General features: G+C 40.3%; 1 protein-coding gene across 1 annotated transcript in view; it reads right to left on the reverse strand.

Moving 5' to 3' along the window:
• The window catches only part of VWA3B (von Willebrand factor A domain containing 3B), a 214155-nt gene that overhangs the window by 58255 nt on the left and 142125 nt on the right, over positions 1 to 13775 (reverse strand). The window contains exons 19-20 of the mRNA XM_049696472.1: positions 13419 to 13506; positions 13183 to 13339 (exon numbers count right to left, since the gene is read on the reverse strand). Of these exons, the coding sequence (XP_049552429.1) occupies positions 13183 to 13339; positions 13419 to 13506 (245 nt within the window). The remainder of the gene's footprint in view (positions 1 to 13182; positions 13340 to 13418; positions 13507 to 13775) is intronic.

Raw genomic sequence — 13775 nt, forward strand, 5'->3', positions numbered from 1 at the left:
TATTACCAAGCTACAGTAATCAAAACAATATGGTACTGGCACAAAAACAGAAATATAGATCCATGGAACAGCATAGAAAGCCCAGAGATAAACCCATGCAGCTATGGTCAACTAATCTGTGACAAAGGAGGCAAGCATACACAATGGAGAAAAGATAGTCTCTTCAATAAGTGGTGCTGGGAAAACTGGACAGCTACATGTAAAAGAATGAAATTAGAACACTCCCTAACACCATACACAAAAATAAACTCAAAATGGATTAAAGACCTAAATGTAAGACCAGACACTATAAAAGTCTTAGAGGAAAATATAGGAAGAACACTCTTTGACATAAATCACAGCAAGATCTTTTTTGACCCACCTCCTAGAGTAATGGAAATAAAAACAAAAATAAAGAAATGGGACCTAATGACACTTAAATGCTTCTGCACAGCACAGGAAACTATAAACAAGACGAAAAGACAACATTTAGAATAGGAGAAAATATTTGCAAACGAATCAATGGACAAAGGATTAAACTCCAAAATATATAAACAGCTCATGCAGCTCAATATTAAAAAAACAAACAACCCAATCCAAAAATGGGTAGAAGACCTAAATAGCCATTTCTCAAAGAAGACATACAGATGGCCAAGAGGCACGTGAAAAGATGCTCAACATTACTAATTATTAGAGAAATGCAAATCAAAACTACAACGAGGTATCACCTCATACCAGTTAGAATGGGCATCATCAGAAAATCTACAAACAACAAATGCTGGAGAGGGTGTGGAGAAAAGGGAACCCTCTTGCACTGTTGGTGGGAATGTAAATTGATACAGCCACTATGGAGAACAGTATGGAGGTTCCTTAAAAAACTAAAAATAGAATTACCATATGACCCAGCAACCCCACTACCGGGCATATACCCAGAGAAAACCATAATTCCAAAAGACACATACTCCCTAATGTTCATTGCAGCACTATTCACAATAGCCAGGTCACGGAAGCAACCTAAATGCCTATCGACAGAAGAATGGATAAGGAAGATGTGGTACATATATACAATGGAATATTACTCAGCCATAAAAAGGAACGAAATTGGGCCATTTGTAGAGACGTGGATGGACCTAGAGACTGTCATACAGAATGAAGTAAGTCAGAAAGAGAAAAACAAATATCATATATTAATGCATATATGTGGAATCTAGAAAAATGGTACAGAGGAACTGGTTTGCAAAGCAGAAATAGAGACACAGATGTAGAGAACAGACGTATGGACACCAAGGGGGGAAAGCGGGGTTTTGGGGGTGGTGGCAGTGGGATGAACTGGGAGATTGGGATTGACATGTATACATTCATATGTGTAAAATAGATACCTAATAAGAACCTGCTGTATAAAAAATAACAATAAAATAAAAATTAAAAAACATGATAATAGTGTTTATCTCTTACTCTTTGCCAAGTACTAGGCAATCTATATATTTTCTCATTCAATCCCTCTATAGATGTATACACTGAAATGCAGTTTTGTTATTTGGTTTTCCTCTCCACTGAACTCTAGTTTTTTATTCCTTTAAAAAATATTAGTTTCTAGCACAATGCATGTACAAAGTAACCACTTACTGAATACGTAAAAGACTAAAATTATATAAATTCAAATAATGGCTGAGGCCCCAACATTTTTAGAAGTTTATCTCTATTATAAAATACTGTGTTTGGAGTCTACCAAATTTGAGTTCTCGGTGATTGAGGCACGAGATGAGCCTACCTTTGCTATTTTAAAAGAGGTGTTGGCCAAGAAGGTTAATGATGTAACCAAGATTTTAAGAGATATATTTAGCTTACACAGGAAAACTATTCTCAAACAATAAAAGAAAAAAATTAAAATTGAATGCCATTCTCACTTAGCAATTGGCAGGTGTTTTTTGTTTGTTTGTTTTAATGTTACTGCTCTAAGTGACAGCAAAGATGTAGGAAAATAGGCACTCTTAAAATTCCAAGTAAACTGCCCAATAATGGGGGGAATAGTTAAATTAATTGTAGTAATTCATGTTATTGAATATTAGCACAACCATTAAAATTCATCCAAAATTGGTCATTACAGGGAAATATGTTCATAAGATATGCTAAATGAAGAAAGGGGGATACAGAACTGTACACACAGTTATTAGCTGTTAAAGTAGTACAGGAAGAATTCTACCTGACAACATTCTGGCTGTGTTTGTAAGCCATCCCACAACATTTTGAAAATGAGAAAACAGTGTAAACTGGTGTTTATATATTCATCACTCAACACTAACTGAATTCACCAACTTCACTGTTTTTCAACTAAATCATTTCTTCCAATAAATATCCCAGAGCCTGCTGTCAGACTGGCCAAGGAGGGGTCTGATTGGATGTGAGTAATGAAAATGCAAAGGCTGTGCAAATCCCACGTGGCTGACCCTGAACACGGTGCAGTGACCCTATAGTTGTGCAAACTGCTGAGTGCTGAAGCTTAAACCTCTGCTTAAACAGAAACATCTCCAGGCTCCACAGAACAAATTGAAGGTGGGGCTACAAAGTGAACTGGGAAAGAGAAGTGTCAATCAGATCATTCATAAACCCATGAAAATATGTTGCTTACTACAGTGTAGGTTATATCTCACAAATTTCAATCTAAATTTTTAGAAAATAAAAAATTTAATATAAATTTCAATTAAATTGCTAGTGAGGTCACTAGCATTTTAATTGGTACAGTAAATGAGTATTTGCTGGCATGCAATAATATTTGAAATAGACTGTTGAGTAAAAATCAAGGCACAGAGTATCTTTAGTTCAACTTCATTTTGGTAAAATAAAAACAAAGGCTATATACGTAGTGAAAAAACTTTGGCCAGATAACCACCAAACAATTCATATGTGAGGAATTATATTCTATTGTTTCTTTTCTACTTATCGGTAGTTTCTAATTTTTCTACACAATGAATACGTATAGCTTTTGTATTAACTGTCCTTCTAGATTTTTTAATTAAAATAAACTTTTCTATCAGTATCATTTTCATTGCTACTATATTTGAAAGCAACAAGATGCCATGCCCTTAGCAGCATCCCTAACATTCCTTGTCAGCTAAATGATGAGATAAAAAGCCACCTCACTATGTTGGTCTAAATTTTCCATCAGATACTTTGATGAGATCAAATGTTTTTCTCAAAACCTAGTCTGAGGGCTCACCACGTACCAGATTAGGGACCTTGCCATGACCCATCGGGAGTCAGTGACAGAGCTGGGGTGCAGGCCCGGGCTACCTGATCACAAAGCTATGTGCTGAACCCAGATTAGGGCAAAGCAGGAAGCCTTGATGCAGTGCTGGTAAGACATGATGATGATGGTGGTGGTGGTGGTGATGTAGTGGACTTTTCAACGATGCAAACTAATGTTCCCAAATTGTTTCTTTTTTTTCAAAGGCACTGGCAATAAAGAGCTTTAAATTCCAGATTCATCAAAAACCTAAAGCAGTTTTACTCTGTATATGACTTGGTGATGAATTAATCTTTTTGAAAGAGCTAAGATTAAATTTATCTGGTCCACTGAAAGTGCCAGTTAGCATCTTGTAATGAAGAGTTGCTAGGGCAACCTCCCTGCTCAACACTTCATTTCCAAGGTGACAGATTTGATGCTGGCCCAAGAAACATGAAAACCAAAATAGCATTGTGTTCCAGAAGAAGAAACAGCCCATACATAAGTCATGAATGAAACAAGTAGCCGGGGATAAAGCCAAATGCTGCTTTACGATTCTACCCAGACAGATGTGGCTGCACACAGAACACAGGAGTAAAAGGCAATTACAATTCTCAGTGAAGTGGGTTAAGATTCATGTCTCCTTTTCAGCTCCAGTCTACTTTTTCAAAAAACTGTTAGGTCCAAATCTCAAAAAGCTATGTATCTCACTCAGTAGGATTATATTTTTCGATCACTGTTTTCCCATTCTTTCCATCAGAGAAAATATTAAATAAAAGATGTTAAGTGGGCTTTGAGGGTGAAATGGAAATTTATTGCAGTATATTTCCTTCATCATCATGATTCTTGCTCTTATGAGCAATAACGGAGGGGGGAGAGCATGTCGTGTGCTACGTACCCACAGGCTTGTGATGAGAATTTACAAAGCCACAGAAGGCACGAGCACAGGTGCCCATGGTGGAATGCACGTGAAAAAATATACAGCCTCTTCCCTTGGCTTTGCTTCCTGGAGTCAGAAGACAGGTTCTCCAGAAAAACAGGACCCTCACTACTCTTCCATTTTTTCCTTCTTGGAAGTCACTCAACATTTTTCTCTCTCTCAGCCCCATGTGGTTTAGTCCTGTGGACTTGACTTTATATAGAGCCTTGGATCCATCCTCAGCATTGTCACCTGGGTCACAGCCACCTAGACCTTGCCTCCTGACTGCCCCGCTTCGTTCCAGCCTTGAACCTCTACAACCCTTTTCCACATAGTAGCCAAAGACCAAACCTGATCTTCTCTGTCCTCTGCTAAAAACCCTTTGGCTTCCCTCAGGATGACCTTCAGAAAATCCTTAACTCGACCTTCACCAGCTTTCACACCTTCCTCCAGTTGCACTAAACTTTCTTTGGAACGACAAACGTCCTCTGACCCTTAGACTTCCCCCTAGGTCACTCCTCACTCCCCTCCACCTCATCACCCTCGTAACTCCTCCTCCCCTAGGTCCAAACCTGGACTGATCAGATCCCCCAGGTCTGAACTTCCCAGGCCAGGTCCAAAGCGCCCTCTGCCAACTCAAGGTGGTTAGGGGCCTCTCTGCCATCTTCACTCTGCTCTTCCCACTCATCACATTTAACTAGAACTTCTTATTTTAATTGCTAGTTCCTCCATGAGATTGTAAGTTGTGATTGGGTAGGCTGTAGTCTAGCCCAGTTCAGAGCCTGCATACGGTAGGCAATGTAATATTTATTGAATATTTTTATAATAAAAGCCAACGTTTGGGCTTCCCTGGTGGCGCAGTGGTTGAGAGTCTGCCTGCCGATGCAGGGAACGCGGGTTTGTGCCCCGGTCCAGGAGGATCCCACGTGCCGCGGAGCGGCTGGGTCCGTGAGCCATGGCCACTGGGCCTGCGCGTCCGGAGCCTGTGCTCCGCAGCGGGAGAGGCCACAGCAGTGAGAGGCCTGCGTACTGCAAAAAAAAAAAAAAAAAAGCAAAAAAAAGCCAACATTCATTCAGTGCTTGCAGCCCATTATATGCATTACTTCTTTTTATACTATATATATATACCTATACTATATATATTCACTATACTATACACAGTATAACAGTCTCAGAGTAGGTATATTATTATCCCCAGAGTCCAGATACATTGCATACAGCCTGGAGAGCAAATTTCAAAGTGCTGCAGTGAGTTACTATGTTTATTTCTTCTAAATATGAGGAGAGGACAAATTGAATAAGATATCTGCACACTAAGGTCTCACACTATTTTTAGGGTTTTCAAAGTATCTCTATACTTGTAGAACTAATGCTTATCAACAAGTATGATATACAGTTCCTCTTAGGAAAATGGCTGTCTTTCTGAATATAAACTAGTGGAAATATAGAATCTATCTGGAGGGTGATTTGGTTTAATCTGTCAAATATTTATTTATTTATTTATTTTTTTAAACATCTTTATTGGAGTATAACTGCTTTACAATGGTGTGTTAGTTTCTGCTGTATAACAAAGTGAATCAGCTATATGTATACATACATCCCCATATATCCTCTCCCTCTTGCGTCTCCCTCCCCCAGAGTAACTGTTAATTCAGAGCCAGGCTGTGGAGTCTTCCTTGAGGGTTGTTATAGCTTGTAATTGGTCTGTTCATATTTTCTATTTCTTCCTGATTCAGTCTTGGCAGGTTGTGCCTTTCTAAGAATTTGTCCATTTCTTCCAGGTTGTCCATTTTATTGGCATAGAGTTGCTTGTAGTAATCTCTCATGATCTTTTGTATTTCTGCAGTGTCAGTTGTTACTTCTCCTTTTTCATTTCTAATTCTATTGATTTGAGTCTTCTCCCTTTTTTTCTTGATGAGTCTGGCTAATGGTTTATCAATTTTGTTTATCCTTTCAAAGAACCAGCTTTTAGTTTTATTGATCTTTGCTATCGTTTCCTTCATTTCTTTTTCATTTATTTCTGATCTGATTTTTATGATTTCTTTCCTCCTGCTAACTTTGGGGTTTTTTTGTTCTTCTTTCTCTAATTGCTTTAGGTGCAAGGTTAGGTTGTTTATTCGAGATGTTTCCTGTTTCTTAAGGTAAGATTGTATTGCTATAAACTTCCCTCTTAGAACTGCTTTTGCTGCATCCCATAGATTTTGAGTCGTCGTGTCTCCATTGTCATTTGTTTCTAGGTATTTTTTGATTTCCTCTTTGATTTCTTCAGTGATCACTTCGTTATTAAGTAGTGTATTGTTTAGCCTCCATGTGTTTGTATTTTTTACAGATCTTCTCCTGTAATTGATATCGAGTCTCATAGCGTTGTGGTCAGAAAAGATACTCGATACAATTTCAATTTTCTTAAATTTACCAAGGCTTGATTTGTGACCCAAGATATGATCTATCCTGGAGAATGTTCCATGAGCACTTGAGAAAAATGTGTATTCTGTTGTTTTTGGATGGAATGTCCTATAAATATCAATTAACTCCATCTCGTTTAATGTATCATTTAAAGCTTGTGTTTCCTTATTTATTTTCATTTTGGATGATCTGTCCATTGGTGAAAGTGGGGTGTTAAAGTCCCCTACTATGAATGTGTTACTGTCGATTTCCCCTTTTATGGTTGTCAGTATTTGCCTTATGTATTGAGGTGCACCTATGTTGGGTGCATAAATATTTACAATTGTTATATCTTCCTCTTGGATCGATCCCTTGATCATTATGTAGTGTCCTTCTTTGTCTCTTCTAATAGTCTTTATTTTAAAGTCTATTTTGTCTGATATGAGAATTGCTACTCCAGCTTTCTTTTGGTTTCCATTTGCATGAAATACCTTTTTCCATCCCCTTACTTTCAGTCTGTATGTGTCTCTAGGTCTGAAATGGGTCTCTTGTAGACAGCAAATATATGGGTCTTGTTTTTGTATCCATTCAGCCAATCTGTGTCTTTTGGTGGGAGCATTTAGTCCATTTACATTTAAGGTAATTATCGATATGTGTGTTCCTATTCCCATTTTCTTAATTGTTTTGGGTTCGTTATTGTAGGTCTTTTCCTTCTTTTGTGTTTCTTGCCTAGAGAAGTTCCTTTAGCAGTTGTTGTAGAGCTGGTTTGGTGGTGCTGAACTCTCTCAGCTTTTGCTTGTCTGTAAAGGTTTTAATTTCTCCATCAAATCTGAATGAGATCCTTGCTGGGTAGAGTAATCTTGGTTGCAGGTTTTTCTCCTTCAACACTTTCAATATGTCCTGCCACTCCCTTCTGGCTTGCAGAGTTTCTGCTGAAAGATCAGCTGTTAACCTTATGGGGATTCCCTTGTGTGTTATTTGTTGTTTTTCCCTTGCTGCTTTTAATATGTTTTCTTTGTATTTAATTTTTGACAGTTTGATTAATATGTGTCTTGGCGTATTTCTCCTTGGATTTATCCTGTATGGGACTCTCTGTGCTTCCTGGACTTGATTAACTATTTCCTTTCCCATATTAGGGAAGTTTTCAACTATAATCTCTTCAAATATTTTCTCAGTCCCTTTCTTTTTCTCTTCTTCTTCTGGAACCCCTATAATTCAAATGTTGGTGCGTTTAATGTTGTCCCAGAGGTCTCTGAGACTGTCCTCAATTCTTTTCATTCTTTTTTCTTTATTTTGCTCTGCAGTAGTTATTTCCACTATTTTATCTTCCAGGTCACTTATCCGTTCTTCTGCCTCAGTTATTCTGCTATTGATCCCATCTAGAGTACTTTTAATTTCATTTATTGTGTTGTTCATCATTGCTTGTTTCATCTTTAGTTCTTCTAGGTCCTTGTTAACTGATTCTTGCATTTTGTCCATTCTATTGTCCATTCTATCTCCAAGATTTTGGATCAACCTTACTATCATTATTCTGAATTCTTTCTCAGGTAGACTGCCTATTTCCTCCTCATTTGTTAGGTCTGGTGGGTTTTTATCTTGCTCCTTCATCTGCTGTGTGTTTTTCTGTCTTTTCATTTTGCTTATCTTACTGTGTTTGGGGTCTCCTTTTTTGCAGGCTGAAGGTTCGTAGTTCCTGTTGTTTTTTGTGTCTGTCCCCAGTGGCTAAGGTTGGTTCAGTGGGTTGTGTAGGCTTCCTGGTGGAGGGTACTAGTGCCTGTGTTCTGGTGGATGAGGCTGGATCTTGTCTTTCTGGTGGGCAGGTCCACGTCTGGTTGTGTGTTTTGGGGTGTCTGTAGACTTATTATGATTTGGGGCAGCCTCTCTGCTAATGGGTGGGGTTGTGTTCCTGTCTTGCTAGTTGTTTGGCATAGGATGTCCAGCACTGTAGCTTGCTGGTCGTTGAGTGCAGCTGGGTGCTGGCGTTGAGATGGAGATCTCTCGGAGATTTTTGCTGTTTGATATTATGTGCAGCTGGGAGGCCTCTTGTGGACCAGTGTCCTGAAGTTGGCTCTCCCACCTCAGAGGCACAGCACTGACTCCTGGCTGCAGCACCAAGAGCCTTTCATCCACAGGGCTCCTTAATTTGGGATGATTCGTTGTCTATTCAGGTATTCCACAGATGCAGGGTATATCAAATTGATTGTGGAGCTTTAATCCGCTGCTTCTGAGGCTGCTGGGAGAGATTTCCCTTTCTCTTCTTTGTTCTCACAGTTCCCAGGGGCTCAGCTTTGGATTTGGCCCCGCCTGTGCATGTAGGTCGCCGGAGGGCGTCTGTTCTTTGCTCAGACAGGACGGGGTTAAAGGAGCCGCTGATTCGGAGGCTCTGGCTCACTCAGGCCGCGGGGTAGGGAGGGTCACGGAGTGTGGGGCGGGCCTGCAGCGGCAGAGCCCGGCGTGACGTTGCAGCCTGAGGCGCACCGTGCGTTCTCCCGGGGGAGTTGTCCCTGGATCCCGGGACCCTGGCAGTGGCGGGCTGCACAGGCTCCCCGGAAGGGCGTGTGGCTAGTGACCTGTGTTCGCACACAGGCCTCCTGGTGGCGGCAGCAGCGGCCTTAGCGTCTCATGTCTGACTCTGGGCTCCGCACTTTTAGCCACGGCTCGCGCCCGTCCCTGGAGCTCTCTCAAGCAGCGTTCCTAATCCCCTCTCCTCGTGCACCAGGAAACAAAGAGGGACGCAAAAGTCTCTTGCCTCTTCGGCAGGTCCAGACTTTTCCCGGACTCTCTCCCGGCTAGCCGCGGTGCACTAACGCCCTGCAGGCTGTGTTCACGCCGCCAACCTCAGTCCTCTCCCGGCGCTCCGACAAAAGCCGGAGCCTCAGCTCCCAGTCCCGCCCGCCCCGGCGGGCGAGCAGACAAGCCTCTCGGCTGGTGAGTGCCGGTTGGCCCGATCCTCTGCGCTGGAATCTCTCCGCTTTGCCCTCCGCACCCCTGTTGCTGTGCTCTCTTCCGCGGATCCCAAGCTCCCCCACTCCGCCTCCCGAAGTCTCCACCCACGAAGGGACTTCCTAGTGTGTGGACAGTTTTCCTCCTTCACAGCTCTCTCCCGCTGGTGCAGGACCCGTCCCTATCCTTTTGTCTCTGTTTAGTTTTTTCTTTTGCCCTAACCAGGTACGTGGGGGGTTCCTTGCCTTTTGGGAGGTCTGAGGTCTTCTGCCAGCGTTCAGTAGGTGCTCCGTAGGAGTTGTTCCACGCGTAGATGTATTTCTGGTGTATCTGTGGGGAGGAAGGTGATCTCCGCGTCTTACTCTTCCGCCATCTTCCCGGAAGTCTCTCCTTTTCCTTTCTGTCAAATATTTAAATGTACACATCCTTTGGGTCCAGCAATCCATCTATCACAAAGACAGACTTGTAGAGGTGCCCAGAAGTCTCTGTGCAAGGAAATCCATTACAGGATTGTTTGTAATAGGGGGAGGAAGGACACAATGTAAATGTCCATTAACAATGGGGAAGAAATTTGCAACTAACAAAAATGAGATAGACCCATATCTACGCACAGAGAAAAGTCTCTAAGACATATGTTTTTAAAAGATAAAATAGCAAATCCATATGGTATTACCTTATTAAAACTGTATATTAAAATTGTTATGTGTATGTGTAAAAATATATGTAATGTATTCATATGTGTGTGTGTGTGTGTTGAAAAGGATTCGCAGGATATTCACCAAACTATTCAGAGTGTTTCCTTCATAAATGAGGTTGGTGGAGAGAGAAACTTTGACATTTTCCTCTAAAGACTTCTAAATGGTCATTCTATACAAGAATGTACTCATATATTACTCATAAAACAAAAATAAACCAATAAATTAATTAAAAATCAAGTGTCCTTTGCATTTAAACTATTTTATCTCTTGTTTTAGGTCTGTTTTTCTTAACTTTTTTTTCCTCAGCATATCATTAATGTATGTTCAGAGTTGAAAGAACTACAACAAAAACTAAAAATTATATAAACAAACCCCCAGATCTCCAATAATCTCACCCCTCAGATAAACACCAGTAACATTTTGGTAAAAGAGAAAAGGGAGAGACAAAGAGTGCTATGTCTACATCATACACACATGTAACCAAATTAATGTACTATCTGTGCGGTTTTGTACCCTGATTTTTTCATTTAGCATTGTATTGAGAGCTTCTCCCCATGTCATTACTTATTCTTCAGAAACATGATATTTAATGAACGTATGACATTCAATCATATGGGTGTACTTATTGGATATTTAGGTCGCTTTCAATTTTCTCATTGTTAGATACAAGGCAGCAATAATTATCCTCTGAATATACTCTTCAGTATTTCTGATTATTTCCTTCTGTAGATTATGGAATATCTACCTATGGATTTGCTGGAGGAGAAGTTCCTTTGGAGACTTTTAGGATGGAAAAGTTGTAAGCCCTTAACGCCTCTGAACATATTGCCAAGGTTATACCAACTTATACTCCCCCCAGCAGGATGTAAAAGTTCTAATTCCATCCTATTTTCACCACGACGGTTTATTAGTATTTTTTAACCTTACACATTTGATGATGGGGGGAAGTTGTCTAATATTTTTTAATTTGCATTTTTTCAAAAATGCATTTATTTGGTTACCAGCAAGAAATATTTTTCTATGTGGTTTTTGACTTCTTAGTTTTAAACTTTTTCCACGGGGATATTTATCATTTTCTTATTCCTTTATGGTATGGGTGCATGTGCATTTTTGTGTGTATACTGAACCCTGATTTATACACACACACACACCATATGCATGTGCTAACTTACATGGATACACACATGCAAACACATATTTAACATATTACTCCTGTAACTCTTTGTTGTATACGTTAAAAATATTTTTCTGAGATTTGCCTTCATTTTAGTTATATGTTTTTAATGCAAAATAACATTTTTAGGTATTCAATCTATAAATCTTCCCTTTGATTTTATGTGCTTGCCTTCCTACCTTCTCATATTTGTTTTTTGAGTATTTACTTTTCAATGTATCTCAGGTTGTTGGGAGGCTTAGGAGACATGATAAGTACCAGAAAATTCTATTTCCAGGGATAGTTCACCAAATATATTTTCTTTCAAACAAAACTCAAAAATAGTAATAAAATAAGTGCACAGAATATGAGAAGCTGTCACCAAACTTCCTAGAAGGAATAAATCAGCATTCGGTTTCTCTCTCTTGCTTTTGGAAGAAGTCAAATTCAAATGATAAGTTGGTATCTGACTAAGTTGGTACCTGACTAATCTAACCTGACTAACTCAGGTTAGAGTTCACTGAAGGCAGAAATAGAATCTTCCAGTCACAAGGTCACAGCCAGGGATAGGACTGCTCACCTTGAGGCAAAGTCATCAGGAACCCAGCCTAAGGGGTCATATACCCAACCTCCAGAGCAAGAACTGCTGGTCATGTCAAATCAGGATGCATATCCAACTCCATGGGTATAATCTCTTAAATGTGACTAACAGAAAAAGTCCACCAATTCATCTGCTTCTTCCAAATACATCAAATTTCAGCTACTGCGAGACCAGTTAGATAAAGCCTTTTTTTTTTTTTTAATTTTCCTGCCTTTGCTTTTTCTCAACTTTTTACTATGGAAACTTCCAAATACGTAAAAAAGCAGAGAGAATAGTAGAATGACCCTCCCCCCACTCAATATTCTTATTACCCAAATTTAACAATTATCAGCTCATGGCCAATCTTGCTTTATCTACTCCTCCCTTCCCCCAACTACTCCCACCATCCAGATTATTTGGAAGCAAATCCCAAATTTCCTATATACCCTCTGCAAAATTTCAGCATGAGATAAGGTCTTTTAAGGATATTATTTCAATTTACTGACCGTAAAGCTTGATACATTCCTATTTAAATCATGAGTTGCTGCATATTTGCCGGGAAGCACCAGGGTTCAATCTTCCTATTCTTGTTTTTCTTGTGTTCCTCATCTCTGTGCAATCTGGCTGCTCCACTGGATCCGTTCTTGCGTAGGGCAAGGACCTTCCAGTTGCCCAATTCAAGGCAAACTTTACAGTGCTTGGCTTTCCTCCACAGTTAACCCCAACTTGCGCCCTCCTACTGGAAGCTCTTTTTCTCCTGCCAGGACGTGACTCTCACTTTCTCATGGCTCTTGTGCTCTGGCTCACTCCCGATCCTCTCTCTCAATCCCTCTCTTTTTCTGCATCTCTGTCTCTGTGTCTCTCTCCCTCCCTCTTTCTGACGTTTTCCTTTGGAGACTTTTAGGATGGAAAAGATGCCACTGTATTTAGGAAGAGAAGGTAAGCAAAGGATGGACAAAATCTCTCACAAGCACTCCCTGCCCTTTGATACAGACTGATATTCACTCGTGACTCATGACTCTGACCTAGAGGCTTTTCAGACATTTCTGCAGCTCCACAATGCCACCCATCAGCAACGAGCCATGAACTGCCAACCCAACAAAGAAGAAATTGTTCTTCTCAGCTTAGAAGCAAAAATGCTTAAGAGCTTCTCTCTCTCCTTTTTACTGCCTTTGCAAATAATTTTTTCCCAATCGCTGAAATACATTTCTGTGACAACTGTACAAGACGTCAAGTGGACTACTCTTTATTTAGGCAGGAAATGAAAACTACATCAAGCAGGGACATACAGAAAATCCGTTTTACCTCATCAAAGACCTTGGAAACGACATGCTTGTCCAGAATGGGGACGTAGGTGGGACTGTGAGGGATGGCGGTCATGGACAAAGCATCCATGATGGTGAGCTTCTTGGCCACCAAGCCATGGATCTTGAGCCAGTTTGCTGAAGACATTCCTGCAGAACTAAGAACACGAGACTGTGACGTTTTAAAACTTGTATCAAACAAAAACACAACAAAACTGTCCCAGTAGAATTACTCACTCTTGGTCATAAACTTGGGTTCCTTCTCGAGTCAAACTTTCTAATGACTTGTCATCTGGAAACTCATTTGTCAGCAGGATGCCCATTTCTGTGGAAAGGGAAATGGCAGCTGTATAATTTCCTCATATATGGGGTTTATATCAAAAATGCAAAAGGATCACACTTATCTCTGAGTTCAGTTGTGACTGAGGGCTAATAAATGGACTATTTTTCCCAGAACTGATCTGTCAGAGGGGGTTCTAGGCAAGATTCATTTGCAATGGACGCTAAAGACCAATGCAAGAGTAAATAGGGTACTCTCATTGCTTTGCTAATCTATCTCACCCCATACCCACTGAGATCTCTCTCCATAAAAGG

The sequence above is a fragment of the Orcinus orca genome, chromosome 13, assembly GCF_937001465.1.
Source record: "Orcinus orca chromosome 13, mOrcOrc1.1, whole genome shotgun sequence".
Taxonomy (NCBI): Eukaryota; Metazoa; Chordata; class Mammalia; order Artiodactyla; family Delphinidae; genus Orcinus; species Orcinus orca.